The following is a 20,592-nucleotide window of genomic DNA, read 5'->3' as shown; positions in this document are numbered from 1 at the left end:
CTAGCTGTTGTCGTCGTCTATTTTATTTTCTAAGCAGAAACTAAAAGTTTTTTCTGAACTCACAACCCAGATAATGAGATTGATTATTACCAAAGTTCTATGAGATTAAATTCAGTCCTTTGACACTGGTGCCTCTTTCTTCATGAGTGAAATTTACATTTTCATGAGTGGTTATTTATGCTGCTTATGTTTGGTGCCCCGTGTGAGGAGGAAATATACCGGAGGTTCAGCATTGAATTAAAATGAACAGACAAACCTTGGCTGATTGTGATACTGAATAAATACAGAGACGCTTATTTTGTTATGTTAATAACAGACTGGACCGCTGCCCTGTCAGTGATTCCCCTGTCCAAGTGGTGCCGGTGTACTCAGAGCAGGTGGGCCTGTCATCCAAAGCATTAGAAGAAGACAGTATCAGGGCTTCACCCCTGTTAGCTTGCGCGCCTAGCGTGAGATATGCTTATTGAAAGGACTTGATGTGTTTCTGTTATTCTGGTTCTACTAGTAGTTCCTCAAGCAGAAACTAACAGAACTTACAAACCAGATAATGACATTGATTATTACCAAAATTCAATCTGTTTAATGTCCTCCCTTAGAAGGTGTTGCCTCTTTGTTAATGAGTGCAAATAATATCTTTGTTTTCATTAATAGTTACTTACGCTACATGAAAAAGGGATGATATTTCATTCTTCTACAGTCTCTACTGAAGTCATGCAAGTCTCCCAGTATACATGACTCTGGTGTGAGTGGATCATCAATTTTGGTGTAAGTTGCCGTTTGCTTTGTAACGCCATCCCAAAGATCTTTAACTTTATTGCTCTCCCACAGCCGAACATGCAGAGTTCCTTCAGCAGCACCACATGTAACACATTCACTTCATCTCTTATGCCCATTCTGCATCACTGTGCAGGAATGTAATAACATCTGTTTAGTATTTGAAGTTGTATTTGTTTGTTTTCAGTACAGCGAGCATTTTTCCATCATTCCATGAATTATCAGCTTCAAGTCTTTCATCCAGTTCAATGCACACTTCTCACATTCATCACCTTTGCCTTCTTTTGATGTTGTGTAACATATGTCAGCTCTACTCTGAACATGTGTGTCTGAGGTAGCTGTGTTTTTAAGATGTTAACTGTAACTCATATTGGTTTTGTAAGAGTTCCTGTAGTGGCCATTTGTCCCAAAAATCAAACTTGCAATAAATCAAACATAATCAAAGTGCCACTGATGCACCATGGGGATGTGGTGTACGCAGGCAAAAGAAGTTCATTGTCCACTCAAAGTTGTGCGTTTCTTATGGTTTATAAAACCATAGGCCCACCCAGGTGCATGCTGGTCCGCTACCTGCCTACCTACCTATATAAACTCAGGTGCCCACAGTGTTTTCCCAAATTCCAAACAAAACAAAACAAGATACTAATTATGCAAAAATTACATTTACTAAACAAATAATAAAAATTAAACGAAACAAAAAACTAGCAAAAGAAAATATTATCAAAATCGAATCTAAATAAAGCACACGCCTAAAATAATCAAACTACTTATTATAAGTAAACTAAATACACAACTAAATACTAAGAACTAATAAATAGCTCCTACTGTTCCTTTAGAAGCGTCCTCATAAAACATCAACGCACTTTATTTCCTGTAAGTGGAGATGGGAGGAGCGACCTGGTCATGTGATCCAGGCTCATGAGAACAGGGCGGGAACATGAAAGTGAAAGTGTCTCTTCAGACTCCATTTTGAGTCTACGCAGCAGAAGAACAAACTGAAGGCTGCGGCAGGGTGAGTGGTCATAAACATTTGTATCATTTGACTGTTAAAGTCTGTGAGTCACGTTTCTACCTGCGGACTGTAGAGGAAAGAAAAGTTAGAAAAACTCGACAGTTTTTCATCTGTGGACACAAAGTCTGGATTGGCTGAATAATTGACATTAAAGCTTCAGTAACTCAAGAAAACAAGCAGAGCTATAAAGAACACCGAGCAGGAGGAGCGCTGACTGGTTTTATTATTGGTTTTAACTGTATTCTCTCTCTGTCTCTCTCTCTCTGCCTTTTCCTCTCTCTGTGTCACTTCCTGTTCTCTCGTCCTAGCGTGTGACTCTTGAACAGACGTGTTTTTTCTTGGTAAGATGAGTGTTTGTGTGGAGGAAGAGGAGGACAGAGCAGACTCTGTAGTATCCAGCTGTCTGTCTCTGAAGAGTGACAGGTCCAAAGGTGATCCTCCACTCTTCAGTAATGAACCTGGACCCTCAGACACAAAGTAAGAGAACTGACACTAAATAATTTAAATGTTTTATTTCAGTAACATCTGAAACCATGTTTTCTGTAGATTTTGGGTTGGTATATTAAACAGTTCCACTAAAATATTGTGACATTCAGGTAGATCATTTTACCAGTTTTTTGTTAAAAGATGATAAAAGAATTCAAAAGGTTAATGAAACGTTTGTTATCAACAGCAGCAGTAGTTTGAGCATTTAGATCTTCTTAAATGTTTGGTAGTCTGAGGATTTATCAGGAGTCATGTGATAAGAATAAAAACATGTTGTGTGTTGCAGAGTTCAGCCCAACAGACAGAGAGCAGAGTCTGCAGTATCCAGCTGTCTGTCTCTGAAGAGTGACAGGTCCAAAGGTGATCCTCCACTCTTCAGTAATGAACCTGGACCCTCAGACACAAAGTAAGAGACTGTTTTTACTGTAAACTGACCTGACAGACGATGATGCATTGAGGAGGAATATTAAATGTTTTGCTCATAGATTTATATTCATGATGCAGAAACGGTTTCACACTAAGGTGGATGAGGGCTGCTTCTCATGTCTCTTTTTTGATATCTCCTCGCTCCTCGCTCGAACCGGAAGTAGTTCCGGAGACGGCATATTGAGGATCGTCTCAAAGCTCTTATCGCTGCTCAGAGGAGCGAGGAGAGAGGAGAGAGGAGAGAGGAGGGAGGAGGGAGTTCAGAGGAGCGATAAGCGAGGATACACGAGAGCAGCCTCCATGGAAGTCTTTTACTGGCCGACACGCCCCCTTATTAGATATCAGTTAGTGATTGGACGCTGCAGCAGATCGGACTCATGTGAAACTTCACAACATCGCCAGAGTTTCATATCGCAGAGAGGAAGAAGCGGACCTTTAATCAGACTTTACAGGGCGCCTTGAAACCGACTATAAACAACGTCGGTATAATGAGTTGGTATTTGACAAGCTGTGATCGTTTAGAAGGAAATATTGATCATAACTTGTCGTAAAATATATAAAACGCAGTGAATAACTGCAGATTTGATTTGTTTTCTGAGTCAACATCTGAGTAAAAATAAGTGAATTGTGTAAAAATCAAAAGCAGCAAAAACAGATTAATTTCTATTAAATGTAATAATTAAAAAAACCTCTAGTAATGATCAGTTATTCCCCTGCTCACTTTTAACACGGATGAATGAATGAATTCAGAGGGAGCAGGAGAGTCTCTCTGTCAGCAGGTAACACTACGTGTGAGAGTGATCATCAGTGAGGTCGGGTTTGATCAGCGTGACGTGACTTCTATTTATCCTGAAACTTTGAGCCTAATCAATAATGTTCATAGTTCATGAGCAGACAGTATTTGGGCTTATTAAATAATGAATTCAGATCAGATGATCAGTGATCGAAAATGTAAATAATGGATGAATAATATAAAGACATAGTGCTGGTAAGAAGTGTCCGTATGGCTCTGCAGCAGGAACACAGACTGCAGCCTGTTCTTCATGTGCAGGTGTTTGTTACACAGGTAACAGGACACAGAGAGGAAACACTGTTACTGTGTGTTTATTAGAATGAATACAGAGCACATGTGTGCAGACACAAACAGCTGTTAAAGCAGACTGACAGCTGATCCAGCGGTGATCAGCTGACGCGATCATCACAAACGGACGTCACTGCACGTGACGCTTCATCGGAAAGGACGTCTCATGTCTCTTATAAAACATTCCCTCGTTTCCTCTCTCCTCTCTTGGTTTCCTCGCGTCTCTCCATGCATCTCTGGTGGGAGGGACTAAGACGCAAGTGAAAGACGCAAGTGAAGGAAGCATGGATGCAACTTAAGAGACATGAGAAGCAGCCATAGTCTGAGTTTTACATCCACAAACGATGTTTTTCTTCCAGAAAATATAGGATTCATTACTAATCAGAATGTTTGGCTCTTTTCATATCAGCTGTTCTGATCTACCAGGTGCCATCTTGAATCAGTTCATATAATAACATTGTAGTGTGCTGTGTTGGCTCCAATGATCACATGAGAGAGGTGAACACACGTCTTTACTCAGGTCATAACAGCTCACAGCAGGTTACAGCGTGTGTAAGCAGAGGACACTCGCTTATATGTTGGCCAACCATAAAGTAACATCACAGCTGCATGTGCGCATGTAAACCAGCAGGTGGCGCTCTAACACTCTGATACAAATACTTTGACTGTCGGTGTCGACAGTTTGCTGTTTGTATTTAGTTTTCTGAATTGTGGTTTTCTGGATTTATGATTTAAACTGTTTCTTTGATAATGTCTGTGCATTCAGATAAGACGAGGCATGTGCAATATTTCCAATCTGTTTTGAATCATTAGTTTTATGTGGTTTGTTGTGTTAGCAGATCATCAATACAGTAAGAGAGCGATGAGGACACAGCATTTAAGGACACTGGATCACATTTTTATGTTTGGTGTGAGATTCCTGCCCAGTCCGTTTTACACCATGACATTGATTAGTCTGTAGGTATTTATCACAGATTAAATCAAATCAATAAATGAATCAGAATTCTGTTTGGCCAAACACTAAAGTTATTTCCACACATGTTTGATGAAGTGAAAGTATCCGACCTAACTGCAGCTCCTGACTATACAACTGAAATCATGTGTATCATCGTTACAGTTTAAGAGTTGTGCTGTGTGTAGTTGTTGCATTAGAAATAAACAGGAGGCACCGACAGCGTTTCATGTGTTCAAATAAATACATTGATTTATGTATTAACACAATATATTTCTGCTGCATTTCTCTCTTGTTTTATTCTTAGCAGCAGTGTTGTTTTTTACCGTAATAACTTTTATATATTCATCATCACTTCTCATTGAAACAGTGTGACTGAAGCAGACGGCTGATGATCGCTCCTATAAGGGCGGAAGAAGCTTCGTAGTTCAGCCCTCTGGTCTACTTCAGTTTAATTTAGGCCCCTTCTGACCTCAGCTCAAACATGACTCACTCGAGCTGAGCCGCCCACAGTGACGTTAAAACAGTAAAGGACATAATGAGCTGTCTTTAATGGAAGGCTTTTACTGTGAAGCAGCTGCAGAAAGTGTTGAGTTTGTATTAATAACAAACTACAGGCAGATCACAAAATGTTTAATAAGACTGTCAGACAGGAAAGCAGTTAATGAAAGGACAAACACTCTTACTGCTCTCTGTGAGCTCTCACAGCTTCTAGACAGTGTCGATCACATGGTGATATTTTTCTAGCAAAGTCAACAAATCATTTTAGTCATAAAGAAATGTCTTCACAGAGAGAAGAAGAGGAGTCATGTTTCTGTGGAGGAGCAGCCGTCCTGCTGTGCTGTGTGTCAGGACGTCCTGAAGGATCCAGTCTCTACCAGCTGTGGACACTGGTTCTGCAGACAGTGCCTCCCCTCATACTGGGACCGGTCTGGTTCATCAGGAGACTCCTCCTGTCCCCAGTGTGGAGAAAGATCCAGAACCACACCTGGACTGCAGACAGCCAGTCAGACCAGCACTTTCCAAAGTAAGAGCGTCCATCAGTCTGCTGATGTCATCACGTCTGAAAACACGGCTTGTTGTTTTAATACAGAGACATTTGTTGTGTCATTCAGCACCAACATTAAGATCTTTATAAATACCATCACATGTGAACTGATTTGTTCTGCTCCAGCAGACATATCTGCTCTGTGTCACGTGTCCCGTGTTCTCCTTTGAGGAACAATCTCATTTCATTTATATTTAACATGTTGTGATTTTATTGTAGCGCCCCCTGTCTTTGCTTAAAAACATTACAGTGCTGCTTGTGCTCCATCAGGATTGATGGAAATGGACCTTTTAAACCGCTGATGTTCACCATAGACTGTATATAAGAAGAGGGACGTAGCCACCGTGACATTTTGTTTTGAGGCCATGCTAAGCTAACAAGCCAGGTATTGTGTAGACAGACCTCTTAGACGGTCTGTTGGTACAATGAACCGCACAGCAAGACATTTTATTTGTGTGATAATTGCATGAAAAATCCTCCAGAAGGCACCAACGTGGAAACATGGCAGAGAAGTTTATTTCATTGATGAAAATGAGCTAAGCTGACGGCCAGCAGGCAGCAAGCAGCATCCACCTGTCACTCAAAGAGTTCAGGCCCTCAGTGATGCAAAATGATACTAAATATAATTACAATGGGTGAGTCACATAAAGATTCCCACATACAGATGTCATAACGAAATGAGCTGTAAAGAACAAATCAGTTTTTAGTACCAGGCTGTAAACATGTTTATCTCTGCTGTAAAGTTGGGATTGTAACATGGGCTCTATGGGGATTGACTCACTTCAGGAGCCAGCCTCAAGTGGTCATTATGGGAACTGCAGCTGCTTTTGGCACTTGTGTTTTGGTTGAATCTTTCAGCTCCTGAGGTTTCTGTCTGATATAAACACAACATTTCCTGTTGCTGCTGCTTCACATGAAAGTTTTCCATCAGCAAACCAGCAGGAGGCTTTTATTTTGGAGCAGCTACAGGAAACGCAGTGTATTTGTTCCAGAGATTCTCAGTGCTTTGTTAGTGGTTGTAATCATTAAAAGAAGATCTACACAACAAGATGTGAGCATGTTCTGCAGGATTTTATCAGTGGATCAGTTTTAAATGTTGCAGTGATGAAGAAACAGCCACAGTGAGCTGTTTAGATGAAGAGCTGCAGACGAGCTGCTGAGGATCCACCTGTTCTCTCTGCTGTCAATCAAACACGTACACTGACACACAGTCAGAGGCTGATTTGGACTTTATAACCTGTAACTCTTTATATTTTCTTACATTGATCTTTTTTGGCAGTAAGATAATCACCAGACTGTCAAATGTTCTTGGTTTCATCTCACACTTTTTTCTCTTTTGTGTGAAAGGTGGTCTGCAGGAGGTTTTAGATCGACATAAGATCAGTCTGAGGACGAGATGTGAACGTGTGACTGAAGGAAGTGATGAAACAGGAAGTGGAACCCTCCTCAAAAGCATCTACACTGAGCTCTACATCACTGAGGGACAGAGTGAAGAGGTTAACACCCAACATGAGGTCAGGCAGCTTGAGACAGCTTCCAAGATGGAGACCCTCCATGACACTCCAATCCAGTGCCAGGAAATCTTTAAAGCCTTAAAACCTGACCAACAGAGACGCATCAGAGTGGTCCTGACGAACGGCGTCGCTGGTGTTGGAAAAACCTTCTCAGTGCAGAAGTTCACTCTGGACTGGGCAGAGGGCTCGGAGAACCAAGATGTCAGTGTGCTGATTCTGCTTTCCTTCAGGGAGCTGAACCTGATCAAAGACCAGCAGTACAGTCTTCTCAAGCTGCTCCATGTTTTCCATCCAACATTACAGAAGCTCACAGCAGAGACGCTCGCTGTCTGTAAACTGTTGTTCATCTTTGACGGCCTGGATGAAAGCAGGCTTTCACTGGATTTCACCAACCATCAGGTTGTGTCTGACGTCTCTCAGAAGTCATCAATCAACGTCCTGCTGATGAATCTCATCGAGGGGAAGCTGCTTCCCTCGGCTCTCGTCTGGATAACTTCCCGACCTGCAGCAGCCAATCAGATCCCTCCTACATGCGTTGACAGGTTAACAGAAGTACGAGGCTTCACTGACGCCCAGAAGGAGGAGTACTTCAGGAGGAGGTTCAGGGATGAAGAGCTGTCCAGCAGAATCATCTCACACATGAAGACATCCAGGAGCCTCCACATCATGTGTCTAATCCCCGTCTTCTGCTGGATCACTGCCACAGTTCTGGAGCACATGTTGACCACAGGCCAGAGAGGAGAGCTGCCCAAGACCCTGACTGACATGTACTCACACTTCCTGCTGGTTCAGACAAAGAGGAAGAAGCAGAAGTATGATGAGGGACATCAGGTGAGTCCTCAGGAGCTGATGGAGGCTGACGGGGAAGTTCTTCTGAAGCTGGGGAGGCTGGCGTTTGAACATCTGGAGACAGGAAACATCATGTTCTACCAAGAAGACCTGGAGCGGTGTGGTCTGGATGTCACAGAGGCCTCGGTGTACTCAGGAGTTTGTACTGAGATCTTTAAAAGAGAGAGTGTGATCTTCCAGAAAACCGTCTACTGCTTTGTTCATCTGAGCGTTCAAGAGTTTCTGGCTGCAGTCTACATGTTCCACTGTTACACAAACAGCAACACACAAGTACTGAAGGCTTTCCTAGAAGAGGACAAACACATCTATGATAGAGAGAACACATCCCTGGATGACGTTCTGAGGAGCACCATGAAGAAATCCCTTCAAAGTAAGAGTGGTCACCTGGACCTGTTTGTTCGCTTCCTTCATGGCCTCTCTCTGGAGTCCAACCAGAGACTCTTAGGAGGCCTGCTGGGCCGGACAGACAACAGTCCAGAAACCATCCAGAGAGTCATCAACAACCTGAAGGAGATGAACAGTTATAAGATCTCTCCTGACAGAAGCATCAACATCTTCCACTGTCTGACTGAGATGAACGACCACTCAGTACATCAGGAGATCCAAGAGTTCATGAAGTCAGGGACTAGATCAGAGAAAGAACTCTCTGAGATCCACTGCTCTGCTCTGGCCTACATGCTGCAGATGTCAGAGGAGGTTCTGGATGAGTTGGACCTGGAGAAGTACAACACATCAAAGCAGGGACGACTGAGACTGATTCCAGCTGTGAGGAACTGCAGAAAGGCTCGGTAAGTCCAGATGTGATTAACATTATAAATCAGCGTTCATAAGTAGTTTAGTTCTTTAAATATCAACATTATAATATTTGTATTACTCTGAAATGTATTATGAAATAAATATTTAAAAATGTGTTTATTTTAAAAATGATCTGTTAGTTTTATTCGCTCACAGACGTTCTTGAGCTGTTTCAAATGTTTTGAATACAAAAATGTTTTTCACTCAGTTTTGTTTCTCGCCGTCAAGTTCATGAAAGAAAAGCTTTTCTATTGATTTCTAATATGTGTCACATTGGACATTTTCTTTACTATACAGCATTGGTTAATGAAGGCGACACGCAAACCTGGTGCAACAAATACAGGACTTAAGAGTTTGTTGTTGAGCTTTTATCACAGCAGCATTGAATCACAACATATAGCAGTATTTTACAGTTATCAGGGAAATGATTACTACATGAGTAGATTGTGCAAGGTGTGCTATATAATCACTAACTATAACCACTGTTCTTAAACGTTTAAAATAAGATCAGTTTCATTTTCTAAAGCAGATTTCTGAAGACAGAGAGAATTACTTTCATGCAGTTATTTCTGTCATGTTTCTGGTGATGGTTTTGGATCCACTTCAAAGTGAGGACAGAGGATGTTCGAGGACGCAACACTCTGCTTTCATTTTCTATTTCTACAGTGCACTTTATTTGATCTTGTGATGCTCTGTATATATCCAGTATTTCTGTTGTCAAAGCACTTTGTCAACTTATTTCTACAAAGTGCTGTAGATAAAGGAGAAGTGTTATTAGTGTTATTCAGATTGAGTATCTCATGTTTGCTGCAGCTGTTGAAGAACATTTTGAAACTTTGGGATCAAATGTTTTCAAGTTTTATAGTCAAATGTTTTGTAGTAAGTTTTTATAATCCAATGCTTTAATGCTCTCAAGTAGAATCTTGAGCTGAGCGACTCGCTGGGCTCATTATAAAGCCAGGTGCTGATAAAGGGGTGGGAAGCCAGCTGTCTTATCTGATCTAGAGATAAGAAACCAGGTGTCCCCCGCTAAGGAGCCCCCCCTTATCTGATGTACAGCGTGAGAACGCGCCTAATTAGCGTTTGTATGGAATTGTCCTGCTGAAAAGTTGTAACTGTGTCCAACAAAAGTGAAAGGAAACCGCCTGAGGGCAGAGAGCCAAAGTTTGGGAGCTGAGTGCCAGCAGGAGGTGACACAAGTCTGTCTTTAGCAACATACTTGAACTCATTAGGCAGAGGACTGACGATGAGAAGAAGTGTGTCCAAGCCCAGCGAGGGAGGGGCTTCAGAGTGTATAAGACCGAGCGGCGAACATGTTTGCAGTCTCATCTGGATGACACTCATTGATTTATTGATGTATCAGTTTATCTGTGCTCAATAAAACTTTTGCTGCATCACATTTTGCTATATCTCAGATTCTTTTTGAAAGTTTTTTTGACCTATTTTGAAGAGTTTTTCTAGCAAGTTTCACGATCTATTGGAGATCAAATGAAGTTGCTGACAAGAGGGTTTTGGGAGCTTTTTGGCCACAACACAGCCGCTGTGGCCACAGGTGCAAACTATGGGATCATGTTGAGTGCTGTAACACAGTGATTTGGTAGCACGAGCAGAGAATCGTCATCAGACCTGCAAACTGATTCAGTGATGTCAGTTACACAACAATATCTCTGTACAGTTTGCTAACATTAGCTAACATTAGCTTCTGTAAACTGCTGCTCATACGACAAAGACTGTCACAGTAACACCCCTGAGTGTGTTGAACTGAGCTGTGGTGCATTTAGTTGCTCATGAATTCCACATTGTAGAGAGGGAGGTTGTGTTACATGGCTGTGTTTGAAGTGTTTCCTTATATTCTGTTACTCACAGAAAGAAGCTGACAGGTGTTTCTCTCTCTTGTTGCTGTAGAGAAGAGTAGGAGCAGGAAATGCACAGCTTCCACCAATATTTAAGGTGTGATGAATATCTCAGAACATTCTGGTCAAATTCACACTTTCTAAGAGATCGTATACACACCAATGTTATTTCTCTTAATACTGATACACTGAGAACATCTTTCTGAGGACATCATGTTCACAATAATGAAACCTTACCGGTTTGTTAACTGTGTTTGTTTGCTGAATAAGTTCTTCAGATGCTCACAACAGAATGTAGACGACAAAACTTCATGCACTCAGCTGTCACACACATCAAAATGTTTGATTATAATATTATTTAAATATGTTGACGTCTAATACTGTTAATAGTTTCCGTTCGTTTCTTGACACTTGACAGCAGTCACTGAATTTTCCCACGCACGCAGGTGAACCTGAAAGCAGCAGGTAGCCAGCAAAGACAGATCGTCTTTCTCGACTGTAAATCTGAACTAAGTTTTAAAAATGGTTTCTAATCAAGACGGCCTCATGCTAACTTTTTGGAGACAGACATTTTCTCCTCCTTTATCTGCATATTAAAGCAAATCAAAGGTTCAAAGTGTGCAGGTACGAGAGGGAGCGAGGAGGAGGATTGTTTCATTTCAAACACAGATCAGATGAGCTGAACCCTGAGGTGAACAGCACGTTTAGATTATTTAGTCTGATGTGTCAAACTGTCATGAAGTCAACACAAAGTGTCTCTTTCATTATAACATATCATGTCATTTATGTGTCATAACAGACTTTCTTACTGTCGACTGTCAGAGACTCACTGTGAAGTTGTGGCCTCAGCTCTGAAGTCCAACCCCTCCCATCTGAGAGAGCTGGACCTGAGCGACAACGATCTGCAGGATTCAGGAGTGAAGCTGCTCTCTGCTGGACTGCAGAGTCCAAACTGTAGACTGGAGACTCTACAGTAAGTTTACTGACTGTAGCATGTAGTTGTTGGTGTTCAATTCATGTCCTCGACTGAGGTGTTAAAGTTTTGGTTCATTCATCTTCAGGATCGACCTGATCACAGATCTGAAGAATTGTTTTCAAAAATGTTCTGTCTTTCCAAACGGCTGAACGACAAGTAAAGAAAAGAAAAGAGAAATTCAACGTTTGAAAGTTTCCACTCGACTCACATTGGTGTCGATCACACAGTGAAGATGATGTCAGTACTGACGAGGCTGTAGTGTGTGTGAGGGACGTGAACGATGTCGTAGATCTGATGATGGCAGATGAAAACAGGCTGCAGAGAGTTTGAGCTTCTGTGTGAACAGACAGAGATACGGGGTCGATAAAGAAAAGAGAGACATGAATGCAGAGCTCAGTAAAGCTGAAGGTAGGAACTGTGATGATCTTCATGGTATCAGAAGCTGACAGCCCACACAGCTGCTGTGGTGTGGTGTGCATCAGAGCAGAGCTAAGAGTAATAAACAGCAGCCTAACAGCAGCCACAACAACACAACAGAGCAGGATTCAAGGTCTGTTTGAAGGGTTAAAAAAGGACTCTGATGTAATGAGGACAAAACTATCAGTCATAGTGTTTGTGATTGACAACATGAACAGACTGTAAATAGATTTTATTGATCAAAGTTCAGTCAAACTTTAGAAGCTGGATAAAGATGAAATGACACATCAAAGTCATTTGAACAGGTCAAAAGGTTCAGCATCCTTCAGATAAACAAGTGTTACAGCTGCTTAAAGCCACATGAAGTGATGATTCTGAGTGACAGCATTAAGTTGGAGTTATCTAAGGTTCTATATTATTTCCTGTTATTCTTTCTAACAGATCAAAGTGTTGCTTTGTTTTCATGTCAGCATTGAGGAATTCTCTGAAGAAACAGACCTTTAGATTTCAGCTCAAACAAATCAATAGTGTGCACCAGAAACATGTTTGTCTTAATGCAGAGGTTCATATTGATTCAAGTCAGTCTCAATACAACACTCCCATTCCCACATGCACATATATTTCTGGAGTGATTTAATGTCTGTCATCATTCCTTCTGTCCATACTGTCTGTGAAGAAGTCCTCTTCTAACCTGACTCCAGTGTTACGAGATGGAGGACAAACATTCACAGTGTGTCACTTTACAAAAATGACTTTTACAGTTGAGCTTAAACTAATAAGAGGCTTCAGCAGACTGAGCGACACATATCAAGTGTTTAGTGTTTGACTGTCTGCTTGTTGAGCTGCAGTGGAGGAATAGTGACTCAAAGAGTGAATTTGGTTGTGAATAGTTTGAAACGTTGGTGGACACACACTTGATTTGGCTGACTCAGACTGCTGAAGCTTCATATTAGTTTCACATGAACTTATGGAGTTTCTCCTGCTGTGTAGTTTTGTTAGGAAGGGACCACTTCACACTCACTGGGGACAGTAGGAATCATTACTGCCACTAATGAGTCTTTAATGTGCAGAAAGCATGTGGCTGTTATTTTAAGACTTCAACAAATGTGGACATGTCCTTTTTATTCCATAGACCTACTAAGCCCCAAATACAGTAAGAAGAAGGTCATTTAATAAATGAATGAATGAACAGTGTTTAGTCCAACATGTGTGATGTGTTCATGATTCTCTAATTACAGACGTGACTGAGATCAGCAGCATGTTATGAACCTGTGCTGACATGAAAAGGTGTTTGAATGTTCTGTTGACATTTGGATGATGACTGCAGAAGGCTGACGTTATGATGATCCACATAACACACTGGAAAAGTCACTCCACTCATTTGAAGGAAAATCTGCATTTTTATCTTCATCATTTATTCAGATTGAGTTGGTGCAGGTTGTCAGAGATGAGCTGTGCTTCTCTGGCCTCAGCTCTGAAGTCCAACCCCTCCCATCTGAGAGAGCTGCAGCTGAGCGGAAACAAGCTGCAGGATTCAGGAGTGAAGCTGCTGTGTGGTTTTCTGGAGAGTCCACACTGTAGACTGGAGACTCTGAGGTCAGAAACCATGTTTTACTTCTGTGCTGAGATTAATATGATGTGAAAGTTGTGTTGACACTAAAGTGCAGACATAAGGCTGATATTATACTGATCCACACTGAGTATCTTAATGCTAAAGTCTATTTTCTTCTTCACTGCTTTAGTCCATTGACTGTAGCAGAGCAATGTTGAGTTCCACATTTAAAAGCTTGATAGAAGAAGAAAAATCCTACACTGTATAATTCACTGTGAACCTCTGAAACACCTGATTTCATCTTTTATTCCACATCATGTTTTGAAATCAATCAGTAATAGATACATTTATTAATGATTTCAGTTTGTAGCAGCAGAAAATAACAAATATATTCAGTATTTTCTTTTCCAACATTTAGATGCAAATATTTGTTTGTTGTAACGACTGAAAAGTTTAAAGTGAAGATGCTTTGAGTTTCTGGCTCCACTATTTCTAAAAGAAATACTGTCCATGTCTTTGTTCACATTCCCCAAAATTCATTGGGACATATTTGGCATCTTGGAAACTTTAGTATTTTGGGTGGACTCTTCAGTTGTTTTCTGCTGCTTTTGATTGTATTTCTTGTTTATTGTGTTTGGCTGCACAGCATGAGTTTGTATAGATGGAGCCACTGGTGCTTCTTGTGTTCCGCCCTGAACAATGAGGAGAAATAATCCCACAGTGATTGGGTGATGTTTCCTCAGAGACATCTGGAGTGAAATGAGGAAAGTGCTGTGATTTCCCGGTACGAGGGTGGACACAGAAGCAAACCATCTCACACTTTCAAATGAAAAGACCTTTTTGCAGATCACAGATCGACTCTAATGCAGTTCAAATGCAAAAATACAAAATGATTTTAATGATGTAAAATTAAAGTCTTTCCTCATGTTGATCTATTTTAAGTGTGTTACAGTATTTTAAAGCTTCTCTTATTTGAATCAGTCCTCATAAATGTTTGATCTTTTGAACCTGATCACAGATTTGAACATCATAACAGACCAAGCAGCACTAAACTTTAACTTGTATCAGACTGAGAGTGTATTATATTTGTCACACTTGCAGAGTTGAAGAGGTGAAGTCACTGCGTCTTTATTGAAGTAGCAGCATGTTGTCATTAATATTAATGAGAGCTCTTTTTCACTTTGTGTATTTCACACATTTGAACCTGCATCCTGTTGTGTTCAGGTGTTTGGAGTTTCCATTTTCTGAACTTTGACCTTCTTCACCTTCTTCAGCTCTGAACACATTATTAAACATTCAAGGATTTCATGCAGGAACATTGTATTCTAAAGTCACATCATTTATTCTTTATTCAGATTGTGGGGCTGCAGTTTGTCAGAGAGGAGCTGTGCTTCTCTGGCCTCAGCTCTGAAGTCCAACCCCTCCCATCTGAGAGAGCTGGAGCTGAGCGAGAACAAGCTGCAGGATTCAGATGTGAAGCTGCTGTCTGATCTGGTGAAGAGTCCACACTGCAGACTGGAGACTCTGAGGTCAGTCCATGTTGGTTTCAGCAGTATTGTACTAAACACAGTTATTATCACAGCAAAGATCCAGTATTGTCTGCTAAACCTCCAACCCTCCCAGTGGCTGCTTTCCTCAGTGAAGCTGTGAGAGGAGAACAGAGACAGGCTTCAGGATTGGACAGAAACACAGAGAGAGAACAGACAGCCAATCAGATCAGCACAAAGCGTGTTGTGATCACATGTTGGATTTGATGTTAAGACAACTGGGGTCCGTTTCAGAAAGCAGGTTCAACAAACCCTCAGTCTAACCCCGGACTGTGGTTTGACTTACTCTCAGTTAAAATTCGCTGGCTCTTTGGTTCCAGAACAGCTGATCAGAGTTAGTTCAATCAACTCTGAGTCGGTTCAGCCGGAGTTAAGTGCGTGCACGCTGACTATAAAAGTCAGCATTCATGGAGCCCCGATACCACGATTCACCATGGCAACGGTACACAAAAAGAGGTCCTCCTACGTCACACCAGTGGAGCTCTAAATCATCACGCGGACGTTCAGCGAATACGAGCATGTTTTTAGAAACATAAAGTAACACGGCTGCAGCTGCAAAAGAGAGAGAAGCGGCGTGGGAAGAAACTGCTGCTCGAGTGAACGCGTACGTTTGAACTGGTCTGTTTATTTAATACTTAATCACGACCGGAAGCTAAAATGTATATTAATTTAGGAGCAATGCAGCGGGAGAAAAACGTACATGGAAGCAGTTAAAAATAAAACACCAGAACATCATTCAAAGGTGCGGCTCAGGCAGAACAGGCTCATGGCTGAACCTCACTTCAGTCATATTTGAAATATTAAACTCATGAAATATCATTCAGTGGCTGTTTTAATGTGCATTAGCTTTATCCCTAACATGATGCTGATTTCACATACATTATAACTTATGTTGATTAAACTGAATGTGTTAGTTTAAAACATTTCCAATAACTTACGGCGTCTTTTGAGTTTGAGTTCATCTGAGCGCTCTCGGCAGTGGTGGTGGAAAATCTCAAAATGATGACTTTGACACAGATTTGTCTTTTGATTTTTTTATCATAATTATAAAAGACGTTTGCAAAGGGGTCAGAGCAGCACAGAGACGCTACGGTTTTTTTATTTGTAACCGCTCAAACACACGCGAGAGACGGGCTGAATGAATGAGGAAGTAATGAGGGTTTTATATTCTAGAGGGAGGAGACAGAGCGAAACTCTGAGCTTCCTGAAGAAAACCTGCTCCCCACCAGGTTAGGTCCACAGACACAGTTACCATAGTAACCAACTCCGAGTTAAAGTTACCTCTCTTTCTGAAACGGACCCCTGTTGTTGTGGTCATGTGTACAGGACATGAAGCTGGATCACAGCTGACAGCATCACAAGATGTTTAGAGACAGTGGTCGTCTATCATCAAACTGTCGTTCATCAAATCTGATCTCAAAGTGTTCGTTCTCTCATTTCAGCACTAAACTATTGATCAGTTCATCTTTGTCACAGCTCTGAGATCAGTCTGCCTGAAGCCTGTAAATCACTGTCTGTTATTACACAGAACCACAGTTACATTTAGTAACCATGGTCTGTGTACAGAACAGAGCCTCTGCTGAAGTCCAGAAATCACAGCTGATGTTTCTGCTCTTCAGTCTTTGCATGAACATGAAGGACTTTTAACATCATATATAGTTTATATATCTGTCCATGTGACGGCAGCTTGTCCAAACATTTCTGTGACAGACACCATTTTTACACACTTTATGTGATATTTCTCATTTTAAGCACTTCTACTGAAGTAGTTACACCATGTTCTGGGTGAATACTCTTCTCTGATTGGCTGCAGGGTGTCAGTTACTTCCTGACAATGGACACCTTTAAGTAGTTCTGGATACGTATACGCTGGCTACGTAGCATCAGCCTGTTTCTACAAGGACTGACCATGGCAACGGGTACAAAGTCAAAGCCTGTGTTTACAGTTAATGCAGCTTGGTAACGAGCTAACATCTAACCACAACAATGAGGGACTTCAACAGCTCTTTGACCTTATTGGGAGGATCTGAGAACTTTGCTGACTGGGATGCAGCTGAAGAAAAGAGAGAAACTTTGATTTACAGCACTGAGGAGGGAATTCACTAAGAATGAATTACAGGGCTGATAGCTCCATAAACTGCGCATCATTTGCACCCGCTATCTGCTGCGTCTCAAGGTTCCATTCACAAAGCAAATTGCTCTGATGATATTCAAGCACAAACACGCCCATGAAGTTTGGCAGCTCCGTGCAGTTTGCTCTTGTTTTGTGTCTGATTGTGAAGAGAAGCTGTCTGCACCTCCGCTCTCTGCTGCGCCGTGCTGCGCTCTCAGGCATTAACTGAGCTCCACACTGACGGATCTCAGCTCCATGCACAGATCGTTGATGAGCAGGGAGAGGAGGGGGCAGCTCTTTTTACAGCGTATTGTAAACTCCAGACTCGACAGGTGTTCACTAGTTTCACACACTGTAACGCAGCTTCAGTTCTTTAGACGAGCGCGCACCAGCAGCTCGTCCATATAATAATCCCCGTCACGTGTAACGGCTCCAGACCGTCTGCACACATGTGGAAAGTGTGCCCGTGTGCAGGGGTTGAGCCTCGCACGGCCCCGGACTGATTGATCTTCCGATTATAATAATAATGACAGAAACATGACATATAATACTGCTTTCCTATAATAGAGGGAGAGACGGCGCGGGACAGAGACAGATGACCCAGAGTGTGATCTACAAGCTGTTTAGTGGAATTTATAACAATGTGATCCAGCAGTGAGCAGTTTATAATCCTGCAGCGCAGCGAGGACACAGATCTGTGTGTGGTTCTCAGGCTCTGCCTCGGACTCAACAGGGTCGCGATCGCTCCCGTATTTCCGCGCACAACCTTTCTAAAGAATAAAATACGTCTCCACAAGCTGTGAATGAGATGAGCAGGAGGTGATCCATGCGTAGTTTATCAGAGTTATCATGAGCGCTCGGGGAGGAGACGGACGTTAGGAGAGGAGCAGATATGACACAGATGTGTGTGTTTTGCTGCTCTGTACCTGAATCAATAACGTGGCGATCTGTCCGTATTTCAGCGCACGTTTAAAGTATAAACTTGTCTGTCATGCTGTCATATGTCCATATGCTGTGTAGTTCATATATTTCACAAACACAGAGCTGTGGAGGCATCAGGCTTCATGATCAAACAAAGTTGTTCGTACAAATCCTGATGTTGATTTCGGGACAATGACTCGGCTGGTTAGCTACATAGTCTTGTTGTTAATGTCAAATGATATTTACTTTATGTCAACTGTTAATCATGTTGTTGACTTTAAGTCTTGCTAGCATACCGTTAGCTTTCTCGCTCACAGAGAAAATATCTCCTGTTTCCAGGTCAAATCTGAGACCTGTTCTGTTTCCGTTTTTATTGCATAAGAACCTTATTAGGTTGTAATGACTGTTCCAGGTATTAGTCAAACCCTCAGGTGTTAGCGGCTCTGGCCTCCATGAGTCCACAGATTCCTGATAACGGACACGTCGTCGGGCGTTATCCAGAAAAAATGTCACAGAGAAACTGATTTGAATCCTGAGAGAAGTGAATCCATCTTTACAGTGAGCAGTGAATATGTCTGTGTTGCTGCAGTCATGATGCGTTCAGGGTCTCTGAGCAGTGAAGTTCCACTGTGTACTTAAGTCCTGTTAAGACTTGTGGTGTGAACAGACTGAAGTCTCTGCTGGTCTTTAAACTGGATGTGCTGCATCGCTGACTGACAGCTGATGAAGGGACTCTCTGTAAACACTGATGTATGACTTCTGTTGTCTGTCTTCTTCTCTCATCAGGTGGAGGTATTGATCTCTGTCAGAGTGTGAGCGATCAGGTCGATGGTCGTGTTGTCAGAGGATCAGCTGTGTCCTGATGATCCAGAGGGTGAAGCAGCAGCATCAGCTCGTGTGTGTGGAGGCTCTGACTGGGCCATGTTACTGGGAGGTAGAGTGGAGAGGAGAGCTTCATCCAGCAGTGACTGACAGAGGACTCACACCCAGTGGAGACGACTCTCGGTGCTGTAGTCTAAACTGCTCTGAGATCAGCTCCACTGTCAGACACAAAGTCCACCATCATCCCCGTGTGTTCCTCTGGCTGTGACAGAGTATCATCACAGTATGTGGACTGCTCTGCTGCTGCTCTGTCCTTCTACACAGTCTCTGCAGACACACTGAGACTCCTCCACTCCTGCTGCTCCACCCTCCACCACCTCCTCCACCCTCCACCTGGACCTGGACTTTATGTAGTCTTAATTTCTGAACCGAAGTTCTGTGCTACTATTCTTCTAGTAGTTACTTTAGTCTTTTCATCAATCTGCATGGTTGATTTTTCTGTCAATGTACTTTTATGTACTCATGTAACCATGTCATATATCCATTTGTTGGACTTTTGACTATGTATTGTTAAACATTGATCATGTATGCTTACATGTATTAAGTTGTTAGAGAACTTCTCTTTGAGTCCTTATTTGTGGGTCAGAGAGTTGTTGAAACTGGTCTTGTCTGTGAACAGATTTATGATTGGCTCCTCGGACACAGCTGGCCCACGTGGGGTAGGGCTCTGGTTGACCAATAGTTATAGGTGGGCTGGAAAAGTGTCCCTCACCTCACGTGGACGGGCCTCGTGAACTTGCGGGTGCAGGAGCTGGGAAATTCCAGCTTTTGCACAGAGGCCTATATAAAGGCAAATGTCCGGAGATCGGGGCTCACTCTCCGCTCCACTCTCCTCAGGACATGCCTTCCCGTCTCTCAGAGATTCTCCATTCACAGAGAGAGGTAAAGCAAACAGCCTGAAGAACTTTAAATTTGAATCTTGTCGTTTGTGACTTGAACTTCTGCCGTTATTTAGATTCGAAGCAAGGCATCGATGACTGTTGGGCCTGCCATATGGGGACGCTCGTAAGCTCCTGGCGACAAATACGCCTATTAAGGGTTTGCATGGTATCTCTTGGTAGACAAACCTAAACAGGACTCGAGAATTTGTGAATAATCAATGCCCGCCAGAGACCCCCAAATTTAGCTTATAGACAGAGAGAATGTAATTTAAGGTTTCTTAAATTGCATCCAAATTGTCCAACTTCTAAATTTTCAGCCTCATTTAAAGGCATCTGAAAACAGAACCAGACCAGTTCTGGTTCTGTTTTCAGAACCACTTTTTTAATGTTTTTATTATTTATATTTTGTGTCATTTATAACTGAGTGAACAAATAAAAGGCAATGTAAAACTTTAAGAAGTCCTTTGGAGGGAGTTTTTGTTCCGGAGTGAGTGGGTATAAAATCAAAAGAGA

The 20,592-nt window shown here is 42.0% G+C and overlaps 2 protein-coding genes across 2 annotated transcripts in view; both read left to right on the top strand.

Moving 5' to 3' along the window:
• The window catches only part of LOC138591637 (NLR family CARD domain-containing protein 3-like), a 62,454-nt gene extending 42,939 nt beyond the window's left edge, over positions 1-19,515 (top strand). Inside the window, exons 8-11 of the mRNA XM_069662282.1 lie at positions 11,590-11,763; positions 13,606-13,779; positions 15,091-15,264; positions 19,103-19,515. Coding sequence (XP_069518383.1) covers positions 11,590-11,763; positions 13,606-13,779; positions 15,091-15,264; positions 19,103-19,115 — 535 coding nt within the window. The 3' untranslated portion in view covers positions 19,116-19,515. The remainder of the gene's footprint in view (positions 1-11,589; positions 11,764-13,605; positions 13,780-15,090; positions 15,265-19,102) is intronic.
• Positions 1,743-10,364, top strand: LOC138591640 (protein NLRC3-like). The gene is made up of 6 exons (XM_069662290.1): positions 1,743-1,786; positions 2,095-2,263; positions 2,559-2,678; positions 5,523-5,758; positions 7,127-8,930; positions 9,235-10,364. The coding sequence occupies exons 2-6, from the start codon at positions 2,133-2,135 to the stop codon at positions 9,242-9,244; spliced, it is 2,301 nt and encodes a 766-aa protein (XP_069518391.1). The 5' UTR covers positions 1,743-1,786; positions 2,095-2,132; the 3' UTR covers positions 9,245-10,364.
• Positions 19,516-20,592: the final 1,077 nt, after the last annotated feature.

This window comes from Semicossyphus pulcher, unplaced genomic scaffold, assembly GCF_022749685.1.
Source record: "Semicossyphus pulcher isolate SPU_LCO1_2020_fin unplaced genomic scaffold, fSemPul1.0.p SCAF_14, whole genome shotgun sequence".
Taxonomy (NCBI): domain Eukaryota; kingdom Metazoa; phylum Chordata; class Actinopteri; order Labriformes; family Labridae; genus Semicossyphus; species Semicossyphus pulcher.
The sequence above is the reverse complement of the archived record's forward strand: the minus strand, read 5'-3'. Positions and strand labels throughout refer to the sequence as shown.